The sequence below is a fragment of the Canis lupus genome, chromosome 13 (genome assembly GCF_011100685.1).
Source record: "Canis lupus familiaris isolate Mischka breed German Shepherd chromosome 13, alternate assembly UU_Cfam_GSD_1.0, whole genome shotgun sequence".
Taxonomy (NCBI): domain Eukaryota; kingdom Metazoa; phylum Chordata; class Mammalia; order Carnivora; family Canidae; genus Canis; species Canis lupus.
The window spans coordinates 45,018,812-45,034,730 of NC_049234.1; the positions used below are offsets into that span (position 1 = coordinate 45,018,812).

A 15,919-nucleotide genomic window follows, 5' to 3' on the forward strand; every position below is an offset into this window, starting at 1 on the left:
ATTCAGAAAGCTTTAAAACCACAGACCTGAAACAGCCTAGAAAACACATGAAAAGTAAACACTGCACAGGACCCATCAGTGTCAGACAGCATCTGGTTGACATGGCAGCGCCAGGCCTCTTCCTCATCATCACATGCTACTGGCTGAAAAGCAGCTATTATGGCAGAAAGAAACGGTGATGGTAGAGGTGATGTCTGGACTTCTGGAAAGCCATCTTGCTCTTCTTCATCTTGACTGTTAATACACAATATCACATAATACTATCTTAAAATAGTTTAAGTCACCCAACATAGATTATTTTTATTCAAGTTTACGCACTAATTTAGAAAATGTACAACAACCTAAACTTCATAAAAAAGTACAAATAGCAAGATTTCTGTGTTCTTTCTTAGGACTGTTGCAGCCCATCTTTACAGCAACTCTGAAGGTTAGGCTAATATTAGCTCAGTTTTACCACGAGGAAACAAAAAGGTCAGTGAAATTAAGTACTGTGCCTACAGGTTATTGAATAGGAAATGACAGAGTCAGAATTTGAACCCAGAACTGTGGGTCCTAACCCACTATTATCAGCCTTGACACATACTGGCAGCTCAGCTATTTCATGAGTATATACTATGTGCCTTGCGGTGTGTCAGTAATGGATTGTGGACTCAAAAAGAAAAAAAGACCTGGCCATTTTTTTTTTGAGCAATTTATAATCCCAACACATCAGATAATACAAAAAAAAATGGGACAGTGAAAAGAGATGAAGATATGTTTGGGTTGGTCATTCTATAAAGAAAGGGTAATTGTGGATCTTAAAGATGAGGTCGTGTCTGAGTCAGACACTCCATAAAGAAATGCATTACTCAAGGTCTTAAGATTGTGTGTTTCCATGACCACGTAGCTTTATAAGGCTTTACAGAAATTGTGGAGCAAGCAATTCATGTGGAAGAGAGGGATCTAAGTAAAGATGGGGGAAAAGATAAAAATAAAACCAACATTTGAAGTGAAAACTTAAGATATACCTCAAAAATGTATATTTTTATAATGTCACTGTGGTGACTGATTTTTAAAAAACGTGTTTCTTGGAAGCTTGGGCAGCTAGCTATTCCTCTGTATTTAGTAGAAATGCACTATATTTCATCTTTAATACTTGACCGAAGGCAATTATTTGGCTTCAACCTTTTAGAAGTCCCAGTAGTTGAGGATCTACCTCCACATCATCTCTGGCACCCTGACTTCGCGTGTGATGAATGAATGAGTGACTGCACAGGCTACTGCCGTCCCAACTGGTAACATGAACAAGGCGTATCACCAAGGTTAATGTCTGAATACACACTTTCGAATACAGGAAAATATTCTAGATATCCTGAAGAGTGAAAGTCTCCTGTGTGTATGTTAAAACTCTATCATCACTTGAGGGGGTGCCTGGCTGGCTCAGCTGGAGGAACACACAGCTCTTGATCTCAGGGTTGTGGATTCAAGCCCCACGTTGGGTACAGAGCTTACTTTAAACACACACACACACACACACTCTATTATCACTTGAAATACAAATGATTTTTCTTGTAAGACTGAAACTCTGAAATATTTGACGATTACTAAATACTAATTTTTATATAAAAATAATTACCAGGGGGCTTGAAATTACTGAATGGGGCACAGATACACAGTGTATTAAGCTACATACCTTTATAAAAAACACAACTTTGAACAACAAATATTTATAGAACTTACGTAAAGGAAAAATACTAGGCATTAGTAATCTAATAATAATAGATGATAGATATTAGATGATAATTCTAATCATCACAGAACTGTTTGCTGGACACATTTCATAATAGCTACCAAGATTTCTTCTAAGGACTATATGCAATAATCGATGATTCAATTTTGTTAGCTCATGCGTCAAGAAAAGGCCCTCTTTGGGAATTCTTGATACTCTGTGGTCATTTTGAATGTATGGAGCTGGAACATTTTAAAAGGAGTCAGCTAACATCTGACGGTACCAAGAAGTGATCACTTCTGCCCATTGTATAAGTCACACTTTACAACCTCTGCTGATGAGGAAACTATAAAACGATTTTTTGGATACATTTCAGATTTATTTTACTATCACAGAAGTTCATCCCATGATTCATGATTGGTTTTAACAACTGGCCATTTGGCATTTTGCTGAAATAGGTATTTGGTGTGTGTGCTTCTAAATGTAGAATGTTCCTCATTATGCTTTTTCTTTAGGCAAACTGAAGGTCAGTAACAGAGAATAAACCCATCTTAGTCATTTTCTCTTTTAAAATGAAGGTGGTAGGATTATAGGCTAAAACACAGAAATGAAAGTAAGTAAACTGGAATAGAGAGTCCTATTTGGGAAGGGCTGGGAGAGAAGAGGTCATCTTACTCTAGTGTTTGTGAAACCATATTCTCACCTAGATAGTCCGGAGAAATCCGCTTCTTCTTCTTCACATCGTTCATCCAATTCTTTCAAAGCTAAGGTAACGTCGTCCTCACAGATGGACTCGGGGTAGCTTTCAGGAGCGAGAGGCTCTGGTATGTCGGTGTCTTCTAAGTCAAGAATCCCCCGACACACAAGAGAATCCTGCTGTTCTTGAATTATATATGAACCTTCATCTTCAAAGGCTGTAATAACTTGTTCTTCCTTTAATACTGAACTTGTATCCTGTAAAACAATCACATTTTTTATCAAGTTTAAAAAATACTAACAATTATTTATTTATTTATTTTTTACTTCAAGTGTTTTTCCAGTTAGTTAACATATATGGTAAAATTGGTTTCAGGTGTAGAATTTAGTGATTCATCACTTACATTTAACAACCAATGCTCATCATAACAGCATTAATACCCTCCATCCATTTAGTCACATCCCCCACTCACCTCCCTCCATCAACCTTCAGTTTGTTTTCTGTAGTCAAGTCTCTTACGGTTTCCTTCCCTCTTCCCCCCCCTTCATTTATGTTCCTCTGTTTTCTCTCTTTTTGAAAACTATTTTATTTATTTGACAGCACAAGCAGGGGGAGCAGGGAGCCCGATGTGGGCCTCGATCCCAGGACCCCAAGATCATGACCGGAGCCAAAAGCAGACACTTAACCAACTGAACCATCCAGGCGCCCCTCTCTGTTTTGTTTCTTAAATTCCACATATGAATGAAATCATATGGTATTTGTCTCTCTTACTTTATTTAGCATTATACCCTCTGGCTCCATCCACATCATCGCGAATGGCAAGATTTCATTCTTTTTGATGGTCAGGTAAAATACCATTACACACACACACACACACACACACACACACACACACACACAAACCTTCTTTATCCATTCATCACTTGATGGACATTTGGGCTCTCTCCATAGTTTGGCTGTTGTTGATAATGCTGCTATAAACATCAGTGTGCATGTGCCCCTTTGAATCTGTATTTCTGCATCCTTTGGGTAAATACCTAGTAGTGCAATTACTGGGCCATTGGGTAGTTTTATTTTTGAGGAATCTCCATCCTGTTCTCCAGAGTGGCTGCACCAGTTTGCATTCCCACAACAGCGTAAGAGGGTTCCCCTTTCTCTGCATCCTTGACAACATCTGTTGTTTCTTGTGTTAATTTTAGCCAATCAGACATTGTGAGGTGGTATCTCATCATGGTTTGGATTTGTATTTCCCTGATGATGAGTGATGTTTAACATCTTATGTGTCTGGCTGAGTGAAGTAAGCCAGTTGGAGAAGGACAAACATTATATGTTCTCATTCATTTGGGGAATATAAATAATAGTGAAAGGGAATATAAGGGAAGGGGGAAGAAATGTGTGGGAAATATCAGAAAGGGAGACAGAACGTAAAGACTGCTAACTCTGGGAAACGAACTAGGGGTGGTAGAAGGGGAGGAGGGCGGGGGGTGGGAGTGAATGGGTGACGGGCACTGGGGGTTATTCTGTATGTTAGTAAATTGAACACCAATAAAAAATAAATTAAAAAAAAAAAACAAAAAACATCTTATGTGTCTGTAAGCTGTCTGGATGTCTTCTGCCCATTTAGCTGGATTATTTTTGGGGTGTAAGTTCTTTATAGATTTTGGATATCAACTCTTTATCAGATTTGTCATTTGCAAAGATTTTCTCCCATTCTGTAGTCAACACTAATTTTAATGTGAATGGATATGAATCAGTTTGAAAATAAGCACTAATGGTCTCAGTTTTAAGAGTGAAGATCAGCTCCTTTTAAAAGGTGCTTAGTCCTAAGTTACTACTTAGTTGTATAGTAGTTTCTTTTCTTCTTGGGTCAAAATAGAATTTTTCTTCCAAAACATGGAAAGTAGTGAAACAGAACCTCACCTCAGATCAGTCTGGGCCTCAGTTTATACATTTGTAAAATTCAACTAAAACATAAATGAAGGATTTTGACCAGATTCTGGGCTGCATGCTCTGGAATAAATCAATATCTACAATTAATTTACGATCTAATGGTGGGGTTAGCCTAATATGCAAATGACAATAGTCTAGAGTACATTAAGTGTATGGTAAATATTATGAGCAATACATAAAGGACTACTGGTACTCAAAGAAGGGAAAGATCACATCTGGTTGAGGCATGGAGATGGGTCTCTTTGGAGGAAACAACACTATGATGGGTTTTGACAAAGATGGGTTAGTGATAGTGTCATGGACTGAATGTTTTTATCCTCTCAAAATGCCTATATTGATACCCTAACCACCGATGTGGTGTATCAGGAGATGGAACCTTTGGGCAGTGATTAGGTTCCCATGAATGGGATGAGTGCTCTTGCAGGAAGAGGCCAGAGAGCTAGCTAGTTCTTTTTTCTACCATGTAAGGACATAGCAAGAAGAGCTACCAGGAAGGCAGGCATCACAACACAGTGAACCAGCTGGTACCCCCTGATCTTGGACTCCTTGGCCTCTAGAACTGTGAGAAGTAAATCTCTACTGTTGATAAGCTACCTGGTTTCTGGTATTTTGTAACAGCTGCTCAAGCTGACCAAGACAACAATTCAGGGAAAAGGACTTCGAAGATAGGAATGGGGGACACCTAGGTGGCTCAGCGGTTGAGCATCTGCCTTTGGCTCAGGTCATGATCCCAGAGTCCTGGAAACGAGTCCCACATTGGGCTCCCTGTGAAGAGCCTGATTCTCCATCTGCCTGTGTCTCTGCCTCTCTCTCTTTCTGTTTCTCATGAATAAATAAATAAAACCTTAAAAAAAAGAAAAGAGGAATGGCATAGAAATATGGGGGGAAAACAAAGTATATTAAGGGAACACTGGTCTGGAGTTAGTTAAGCACGGAAAGTAGCAAATTCTGACTTGGCACAGAACAGCACTCTTTAAATAATATAGTACAATTAATTCCTTAGTCATTTCAAAAACATATTCAATATACTGTATTTGCATCTGAAATTTTTTTAAAAAGATTTGGCCATTAAAGTGGTATGCATTAGTTATTGGAAACAGTTTGTAATAGTGCTAGAGAGATTTCTACACCTAGAAATTTTATTAGCATTAATTTTTCCTTCTACATCACTTTGAATATATCATGTTGATTTAACCCACCAAACTTCTTAGTTTAATGTTCTCACTTTTCTTTAGTTTCTACCAGTATTAGGTTGACATCTGTTATTGAATAATACTTAGAAAATAGATGTTTAATCTATAATTATTAACATATACTATATGCTGGAATTTTCTAGGCCACCTAGATTTCATGAAGAGGGTGCTTTATGTACATCATGAGAATTGAATTTTCTTGAACTTTCTTATTACACACTGCTGCGTATGTGTGCATACAGACCACACATACAATTACATTCAAAGACCCATATCCTATAAGGAATAATTTCTGCCATCTATGAAGTGGTAACTATTATAAATACTAAAAGTTGTTGGAAAAAAAAATACTAAAAGAAATTCCTCTGTGAAGGTTTCTGTAATAAATGCAAGTGAAGAACTTAATCCTTAACAGCTCAGGGTATAATTTGTATATATTAATAAAGAAGAAAGGAACAAATGGGTCTAAAGTTTCTGTCATGACATGACATGCTTTAGCCTATTCTGTTTTATCTTCTTGGTATTAACATAATTTAAGGGGGAAAAAACCCCTCTCAATTCTAGGAATGGATTCTCCCTTTAATTCATGAAGTATTTCACCTATTAAAATTAACTCTTCCTCTTAAGAAATTGGTTTAAAAAACAGAATTATGATTTTATTTCATTATCTTGGTGTTTTCATGCTTTTTTTTTTTTTTTTTTTTTTAAAGGGCTGTTTGAGGGCATGCCAGGGTAAAACAAACTAGGCTAAAATTCCTAATATATTCCTGTGGACAGCCATTCTTTTGGTGATAATTTTAAAGTCAATAGAACTGTTTCTACATGAAATACTATGGTTTATGAATATCTCCTTCCTTCTCATTCACCATGCCACAAAGCTTATACTGAAAATGAAACCACGACTGGAAAAGGAAATAAACCCAGTAAAGTGAAGTGTTTTTCCTTTATATATATAAAAAATATCATCAGGATCTGTAGAGTGCCTTGGAAACAAGCCATAAAATACAGTTCTGTTGGATAAATGGTTGTCCCAACTGAAATAACACAGTTTCCAATATATATGGAAATATATGTGCATTTCCAATTTATCTCCAATAAATATGATTTCTTATCAGTAGTTTGCTGTGATTATAGTTATTTTAATAACCAAAAATAAAAGACTTCCTGTTTGTCAAGTAAGCAGAACGACAACAGGTAACCATTAACCTTACTGCTTTTGTTATGAAGGTATTTTTAGTATCAACCTGTTTTCCGTTGTTTCTAATGAGACCTTTTCACAGGTCACGATCCAGACCAGACACAGATGACAGATTAGGAATTAACACTCCAAGGACAAGTCTTCCACCAACCAAAAGGAACAGTCTATTTAAGGTGCATCTCTAAGTCAGCCGGCTCTCTCCCAGAAACACTTCTCATGTTGTGCACTCTTCCTCCAGGCCCCCTCATCTCTTGCCAACACTCTTCTGGTCCGTTTCCCCATCTCAGCCACACCCCCCCGCCCCCGTCCACCCTCCACACCTCTGACCTCACTGAAACACAAAGCAGACCATCCCTTCCCCTGACCACAGGTGCCTGGCCTGCAGGCTTCATGTGACAGGTACTAGATACTAGATACTAGAACCTACTATCCTTTTTCCACACACATGCAAAAGAGAGATTTAAAAAAAAAAAAACAAAATCCAATCGTGTCCCTCTTCTGCCTAAAATCCTCCGATGGTTACGGGCAGTGTGGCTCTAGGATCGGCCCACCCCTCAAACGTCTTGATCCAGCCCCTCCTGCTCGCTATGCTCCAGCTCAAGGGCCAGCTTGTTCTTCAGCTGCATGGGGGGTTGGGGTGGGGGAGCGGGGGGCCCTCTGTCACTGCTGCTTCCTAAGCCCCGATCATCTTCCCTGCACATCTTCCTTCCCTTAGGTTTCACCTCAAACGCCCCTCTCTCCCTCGCCAATTTCACATTACTGTCAGAGTTTCTTGGTATGACTAAGAGGATGATCACTTTCTGATGTATTATTTCTGTTTTATTTGTTTTACCGGTTTATCATTTCTTTTACTAGAATTAAGCTCCATAAAGCCAGGAGCCTATGTTCCACATAGCGTCAGGTGCCCAGTGCCTAGAATAGTGACCAGAGGCAGCAGGGGCTCGGGAAGTACTGACTACTTGCGTACTTGCGTGCCCTGTAGTCTCATCTTAGGTGCCTGGTACGGTGCTTGTCGTGGAACAGCTATCTCTTGGAACAGTGAGAAGTCATGACTTTTGAGCATCTTGAGGTAAAGTCTAAGTCTTCAGTGTGACAGGTAGGAGGACCCTTCGCATCTTAGACCTGCCCAACTCTCCTTTCCCTCCTCCTCTTTCTCCCATTTCGTTCTCTAGAAATACTCAATTTCCTGCTGTTGCCTGAACAAACCAAGTTATTTCACGTTGCCGTGTCTTTCCACAGGGTGTCCCGGTCGCCATGAAGCCTGTCCTTTACCACCTTCACCTGAAGGTACAGATGATCAGTCTCTCCTGAGTTTTCACAGAGCCAGACATGGCTGTTACTAAGTTGTTCGGATGGATGTGTCTTTTCTTTTTTTAACCTCGTCAGTCTTCCTTGATAGCCAATGCACCCCCTGAGAGTAGGGGTCACCATGCCTTAGTCATCTTTCAAGCACCTAACTCAATGCCTGGCATGTAGGAAAATCTCAGTATTTGCCGAGTTATATAAACGTAAGCCATACTAGCCATACATTTAAAAATGCTTTCATCTCAAACTCTGATTGCTGTTAAAAAATGTAAAATCCACTGTAAACTCAATAATATGATAATTCAACTAACTAAAGTAATGAGATCTAATAATATTAATTTGGTTAACCATAAAAAAATGAATATTTTCCTAATATTTACCAAAGCATTAAAGCACATGACAACTATAACAATTATAGTAAAAAAAAAAAAAAAAAAAAAAAGAAAAAGAAAAAAAGTATATCTAATAATCTTAACAACAACAACAACAACAAAAATACTAAGAAAACTAATACTTACTTATTTTTGGTCAGTCATTAGCTTGGAATCTGGCTCACTTCTCACAGGCCTTTCCAAAAATCATAAACTAGTAGTTTTGAAAGGTTTCACTTAACCCACTGCTAACACAGCTGGCCTGAGGTTTTAATCCCAATCATAGCACCAATCACATAAACCCAAACACAAAGCAAAAAGTGAAAGGAAAACAAAAGTGATCCTTCGAAGAAGATACAGCACCAAGGAAGATGCTCACCGTCCCCAAGGAAGCGTCTGCACATTGACCTAAATCACACTCTGCAACACAAAATGCTCATTAAAAACACTCCAGATTATTTTTAACCTGTAGGTCATTGCCCTGATCCCTCAACTTTTTTTTTTTAAATGATCAGATTTGACAATTTCATGTAAAACAACCCCACAGGTTAGAAATACTGGAAACGAATCAAATAATTAGTGTATGAGGTGAAAACTCCTCTGGCAGAAAAGCGAGGAAGGCAGCAGCGCTAGAGCGAGCCCGGATTGGCCGTGCCCCCGCCCGCGCCTCGCCCCACCTCAGGCAGCTGGCTGTTAGCAGTATCTAGAGAAGCCTCCAAACTCGGGGTCCCAGCTCTGAGGAGAAGCGCGTCCTCTGCCGAGACGCTGCCCGTGGAATCCTGCGACTGAAGCAGCAAATCGGGCAGCTCGGGCGAGGCCTCGTCCGCGGCGCCGTCGCTGGTTACCTGCAAGGGGAAGGGGAGGTGAGGCGGGGACACGGCGCTGCGGCCAAGCTGCTCACCTGGCCATGGCCGCGCACCTCACGCTCCCCCAGCAGAAACCACCCAGCGGAGGAGCTCCATGGCGCCCGGCCTCCTCGGCAGGCCACAGGCGCCTCTCTGCAGTCACCCTGGCGGCTTCGGGTGCTGCGAGGTTGTGGGCGCGGGGCTCGTCTGTGGCTGCAGCACCCAGCAGCGCCGAGCAGCATGAGCAGCGCCCGGCAGAACCCAGCAGCACCGAGCAGCATGAGCAGCGCCCAGCAGCACCCAGCAGCATGAGCAGCACCCAGCAGCGCCCAGCAGCACCGAGCAGCATGAGCAGCACCCAGCAGCGCCCAGCAGCACTGAGCAGCATGAGCAGTGCCCAGCAGCACCCAGCAGCGCCCAGCAGTACCAAGCAGCATGAGCAGCTCCCAGCAATGCCCAGCAGTACCGAGCAGCATGAGCAGTGCCCAGCAGCACCGAGCAGCATGAGCACACCCAGCAGCACCCAGCAGCACCGAGCAGCAGGAGCAGTGCCCAGCAGCACTGAGCAGTGTCCGGCAGGACCCAGCTCCCAACAGCATGACCAGTGCCCAGCAGCACTGAGCAATGCCCATCAGGACCCAGCAGCGCCCAGCAAAACCAAGCAGCACCCAGCAGTGCCAAGCAGCACCAAGAAGCGCCAAGCAGTGCCCAGCAGAACTGTGCAGCGCCCAGCAGCATGAGCAGCACCAAGCAGCACCGAGAAGCACCAAGAAGGACCGAGCAGTGCCCAGCAGTGCCAAGCAGCACTGAGCAGCGCCCAGCAAAACCAAGCAGCACCCAGCAGTGCCGAGCAGCACCAAGGAGCACCGAACAGCGCCCAGAACAGCATGAGCAGCACCAAGCAGCACCCAGCAGCACGAGCAGCATCAAACAGCACTGAGGAGTGCCAAGAAGCACTGAGCAGCACCCAGCGGTGTCCAGCAGCACGGAGCAGCACCCAGCAGTGCCCAGCAGAACCAAGCAGTACCCAGCAGCACAAGCAACGCCCAGCAGCTCCAAGAAGCACCAAGCAGTACTCAGCAGAGCCCAGCAGCACTGAGCAGCACCCAGCAGCGCCCAGTAGCACCAAGCAGTGGCCAGCACCAAGCAGCACCATGCAGCGCCCAACAGCACCCAGCAGTGCCCAGCAGCACTGAGCAGCACCCAGCAGCACCACAGCACTCAGCAGCACCACAGCACTCAGCAGCATTCAGCACCTAGCAGATTCTCAAGAAGCAGCGTTCACCAGCAAGCAGCCACGTAAGCCCGAACGGGCACCAAACAGACAACTTTCCATTTCGTTGAAAGCCCCCACCATCCACCGGCAGACTGAGCACACCCCGCACGGAGCCGCGGGGTTCCAGTGACCGGAGTGGTGCAGGTGGGCTCCGTGCGAAGAGGGTACGGCCTTTGGGCTGTGTCAGGGTGGCCCGCCCGATTCCTGCTCACGGGCATCCTCCCCCTCCCCCTCTGCGTTTCTGAGCAGACACCCTACTCCTGCAGCCTTGGGCACTCCCTCTATGGTCTCCCCCACCTCGCCGGGGGGCTCCCAGTCGGAACCCCCACATAACTGACTTGATCTGGAAAGGCACCGAAGCTGTGCTCCATCTTTCCGCGCTAACTAGGAAAGAAAAGCGGGAGGTCAAGGAAGCAGTGCTGGTGTCCACACTGATGGCAAAAGCATGTGTCATTCAAGACGAGGGCCTCCAGAAGTGTCCAGAAGGACTCACCATCACTAGAGGAGGAAACCGTCTTAGCTGCGAAGGGGTGCGCAACCTCAATGTAAATGTGGAGTTCTGTTACTAACAGAACGCTCCGTTAGCGGGGCACTTCTGTATTTTTCCTTTCAGCGTGTGCTTTTTACCCAAAGTGAAAGGAAAATCAGAAAATCGAGAAACGCTAATTACTAAGTTGGAAGTTTAAGAGGAAAGTGAGACCAACTGTCGCTGTATAAGAAGGTAGGGAGCCGTATACCATCTGCGTCCGGGAGAGTATCTGGCTTGCTGTGAGCGCCGCCTCCTCTTCCGAGGACTCGTCTGTATCCTCCTGGTTGGTCAGGTTCAGGCTGGGGGTGCTGCTGGAGCACTGGTACTCCTGGAGGGAGGGGGTGTCCCCTTTGTCAATACTGTCCAGCGAGCGCCTGCGGACTCCCCAGTTGAAATTGTCCATGCTTTCACCCTGGAAAGGAAAGACGTGATTTCTAAGACCTCAGATACATGTGCATATGGCGAACATAATACACCAGGAAAACATAAACCGAGATGAAAAATACTTAATGCATCATCATAAGCAGAGTTTCAATCAGCCCTTCAATTTCTCAAAACTTTTAAAACATTGTTAAATATTTATACTTAAAGAAGATCAAAATATGTGGTCGATCCTGCTGTAGCTAAATAATTTTCTCGACTTTCTATCTTGTATGACTGGGGACCAACTGAACCTACTACCTAGGCCATTTCTATTCTAAGACACAAACACAAATGAGACCACGAAGAAGACAAATACGTCACAGATGACAACACATAAACATCCACAACACCAGGCTGCAACTTACCTGCAGTTCCTGGTTAGCAAAAAGGAAAACACACAGAATTAGAAAGAACGAAGACAAACATTTAAATATACACTACACTTTGGGGGAAAACTCTGTGATTTCTCAAACCCAAAGACTGATTCAAGCTCTGGATTAAGCTCTGAGTAGGAAGCCAACATGTGATTCAGATTACTTTTTTATGCAAGATATATTATGAAGAAGTCAGAGACAGACACTTAGAACAACATTTCTATGATACACTCTGGCAACACGAACTTTAAGAAAATCTTCAAAATTTACATGGATTTAGTACTTGATACGATGCAAAACTGACTTAAAATACCCACATTCAGTTGACAACATACAGGGTCACAATTATTTTAGTCTGGAGGATGGTTCTGGCTAAACCCATTTTTTTTTACTACAAAATAGTTAAAGCTCAAAGTTACCGAGACATAACCAAGAGGAAATAGGGCAGATTTCAACTTAGGGGATTTATAGAAGTGATGTTTCTATTACTCTAAACTGATCCTCCTTTTACAAGGGTATAGTTCTTATATGGTCTCTTAATCCCTGTTATGACAAATTTTAGGGAGTTGGGCAGCAAAATAGGATTTGTGTTCCTTTTCTCAAGAGGGACTGTCCAGAATAGAGACTCTCAAAGCTTTTTTTATTTTTAAATAAAGCAAAGGAATACTTATTTCAAGTGAAATTTAAAATGGAAATCAACCGTGCAAAAGTGATGAACAAAACCCAATCTGCTCTCGCTGAAAAAAGGTAGCCAGGAGCTCTGCCCATTTGTCTCTTGGATCTTTCCCTGTTTCTCAGGGTATTAGAAGCCCTGCAGGTCAAAGTTTGAAAAGTCACCTTCCTACAAGATATCTCAAATATTATTATGTAGCATAGCAATGGTAATGGCAATAGCCCTCCATATTTATTTGGTGAATGAATGAATACACACTAGGAGCTTTCAAGATTGGGGGGTATTTTAGAAGTTTAATTAGCGGTTCCATTTGTTTTGTAGCAAAGTTATTTCCTGAGACCATGTTTTAAGCAAGACGGTATTTAGGTTTTTAAAAACCTCTATTATTTGATTTGCCTAATTCTGAGGCATCAATTAACACTACCCTCCCCAACTCACTCTGACTTGAATTAAAGACAAAACTACATTAAGCGTCTTAAACTTAATTTGACTAAGGTTCTACTCAAAAGCCATATTTATTGGGGCGCCTGGGTGGCTCTAATGGTTAAGCATCAGACTCCTGATTTCAGCTCAGGCGATGGTTTTAGGGTCGTTGAGATCACGCCCTGCACTGGGCTCCGTGCTGGGTGTGGAGCCTGCTTAGGATTCTCTCTCTCTTTCCTTCTCCCCCAACTCTCCCTTTCAAAACAAAACAAAACTCAATCATATTTATTACTACTGACATATTAGGGTGTAGGATAAACTTAGAAGCGTTTATAGAGTTCTTTAAAAAAAAAAAGCAAATGAAATAAATAACCTTACCATTATACACAAGTCAAGAGCCTATCTGCTTTTAGAAATTTTAAACTCTCAAATGAAAAAAGCAAATAATTGCCAACAGAATTTAGAAACTGCTCATGCCCTTGAGGTAGGACAACAAGCCTCTTCAGTCCATCATACTTTCTGCCTCGTTATTCAAGTCAGTCCTATTACCTACAACGTGTTTTTCAAACTGGGGATGTGAAATCAATTTTAGAGGGTGATGACCTGTCATATTGGAAAAAAATGAAAGAGAATAGGAAATATCAGTGTGCACAACAGATAAAGCAAGGCAGCTTTTTTTTTTTTTTAATATAATCTCTGTGCCCAGTGTGCCCAGACTCACAACCCCAAGGTCAAGAGTTACACACTCCACTGACTGAGCCATCCAGGTGCCTCACAGCTGCATAGTCTTGAAATTTTAATTTAATTTTTAAAAATAGATTTATTTATTTTATTTAACAGAGAGAGAGAGTGCACACGAGCAGGGGGGAAGGGGGGGGCAATCTTCAAGCAGACTCCCCACTGAGCACAGAGCCCCATACAGGATTCCATCCCATGACCCTGAGACCACGACCTGAGCTAAAAACCAACACCTGGAGGCTTAACCGACTGAGCCAGCAGAATGCCCAGGAACTTTCGTTTTAATGCTGTTTGGATTTAGATACTTGGACATGATAGAAAATATATTAACTATGGATCACAGTTTTAAAAAAAAAAGTTTAAAAGCCACTTCCCTATGAGGTGCTGAATAATTCTGGTTTTGGGGCTCCTGCAAACTGGGTCTTTGGGAACATGTACACAGTGAACCACAGAAGCCTCCACAGCTCCCAAACTAGCACAAAGGCATTTGGTCCGACCCCAAGCCACCATGTGCATATGTTCCCATGTGTAAGGGAGGCTGAAGCATATAGGAGGACCTCCCTAACTGGTCTCCTCTCAGCAACTAATGTACGATGGCAGTGTTCACTTGCTTTGAACACTGCTGCATGTGGACAGAACCATCTGCCAGAGACTCGCAGAGAAGGGCAGAACCTCGCCAACTGCAGAGATAGATCAGAGACCTCGCTGAGCCATATCTAACTCTGGGCTATCTCAGCTCTGTAAGCTGATAAATCCACCTTTTGAGTTAGATTTTCCATTTCAAAATCATCTAAAGTGACACACAACTATCAACTTAATCTAGATGGAATCAATTTAGAGGAGAAAGCCCTCCGGTGACTCCGGCTAAATGAAAATGAGTCACTTGAGGGAGCTGGCTACATCATGACGAAGAAAATGGTGAGGATGTCGCAGGTACAATCTTGGTCATTTGCCACAGGAGAGAGTTCTAGAGAGCTGAAGCTTTTGTAATCACGTAAGTTCATTTAACTTAATTTAGTGTGTTTGCACATATATTTTTAAATGGTGTTTGATAAATTTTAATATAATTTTTTACCACTTTGCTGCATATTCATTTGTTTGGCTCATGCAACACATTTAAGTCTGAGCACACCCTAAATTAAAGACCTACTTTGGAAGAAATCACTTTTCACTTTTTATTTTTTGGGGAAAAAATTAAAAATTAAGATTTCCTCTTTCCTCTTTTGTTTCAGACTACTTCTATGACTAATGGTACTGGTCACATTTAGTTGCCAATTTAGATTTTTACTTTTTTTTTTAATACTTATGTATGTACATATACGTATATAGTTTCAAGTTTTTATTTAAACTCCAGTTAGTTAACATATAGTGTAATAGTGGTTTCAGGAGTAGAATTTAGTGATACATGATTTCCATACAACACCCGGTGCTCATCACAAGTGCCCTCCTTAATTCCCATGACCCATTTAACCTGATTTTTACCTTCTTGACCTTACACTGACCTTAATAAGTAAGATCCTATGGTCAAATCCTTAATTCTCATACACTTGCAACTGTAAACTATAAATATGATAACGGAGAGCCCACATCCTTACCTCTGCATCTTCCAATTCAACATCTAAAAAGTCAAAGTCCTTAAAAACGCCAAACTGTTGTTCACTGCTATTATCCTCCACAGCTACTTCTTCCTCTTGAATCATGTCTTCTGTTGTAGAAATTAGGCTGGTCTGTTGGTCACCGACTTCCAAATCCTCATTAGAAGAAAATACAACCTGACCGCCAGCCGAAAAAAAGAAAAAGAAAAAAAAAAAAAAGGGCCATCCATCAGCTTTGTCACTGTGTAGGAGACATTGGTGCCCTAAAAGCCACCGCAGGTCTCATCTGTTAGTGAACTCAGAGCTTTCATCTGGTTTTCAGGCTGAAGTCTAACTGGCTAAATACTTAGCTAACATAACTGCCAAGTGCCACACAGACAAGTAGCATCTTTTTCATTCTTAGTTAATGCTATAAAGTAAGGGGAGTTAGAAAGGCAAACAAGGAGACAGAAGAATTTCCATTTCTTCATGGGCTAACAGGATTTTTAACACCTTTCCACATGCTGTCATGATTACTCACTGATGGGTTCTTTGGAAGGCCAGATTCTGGACCACAGAGAGATAGCACATTCATTAGCTTTTCTCTTGTTCTTCGCTAAGGAAAAGAAAAATAATTCAAAT

General features: G+C 42.0%; 1 protein-coding gene across 7 annotated transcripts in view; it reads right to left on the reverse strand.

The window, feature by feature from the left end:
- FRYL (FRY like transcription coactivator) overlaps nt 1–15,919 on the reverse strand; it is a 256,547-nt gene that overhangs the window by 17,526 nt on the left and 223,102 nt on the right. For all 7 annotated transcript variants that reach the window (XM_038556047.1, XM_038556048.1, XM_038556044.1 and 4 more), the window contains 6 exons: nt 15,819–15,893; nt 15,299–15,475; nt 11,281–11,484; nt 9,100–9,267; nt 2,412–2,662; nt 27–234 (listed from right to left, as the gene is read on the reverse strand). In XM_038556047.1, the coding sequence (XP_038411975.1) occupies nt 27–234; nt 2,412–2,662; nt 9,100–9,267; nt 11,281–11,484; nt 15,299–15,475; nt 15,819–15,893 (1,083 nt within the window). The remainder of the gene's footprint in view (nt 1–26; nt 235–2,411; nt 2,663–9,099; nt 9,268–11,280; nt 11,485–15,298; nt 15,476–15,818; nt 15,894–15,919) is intronic.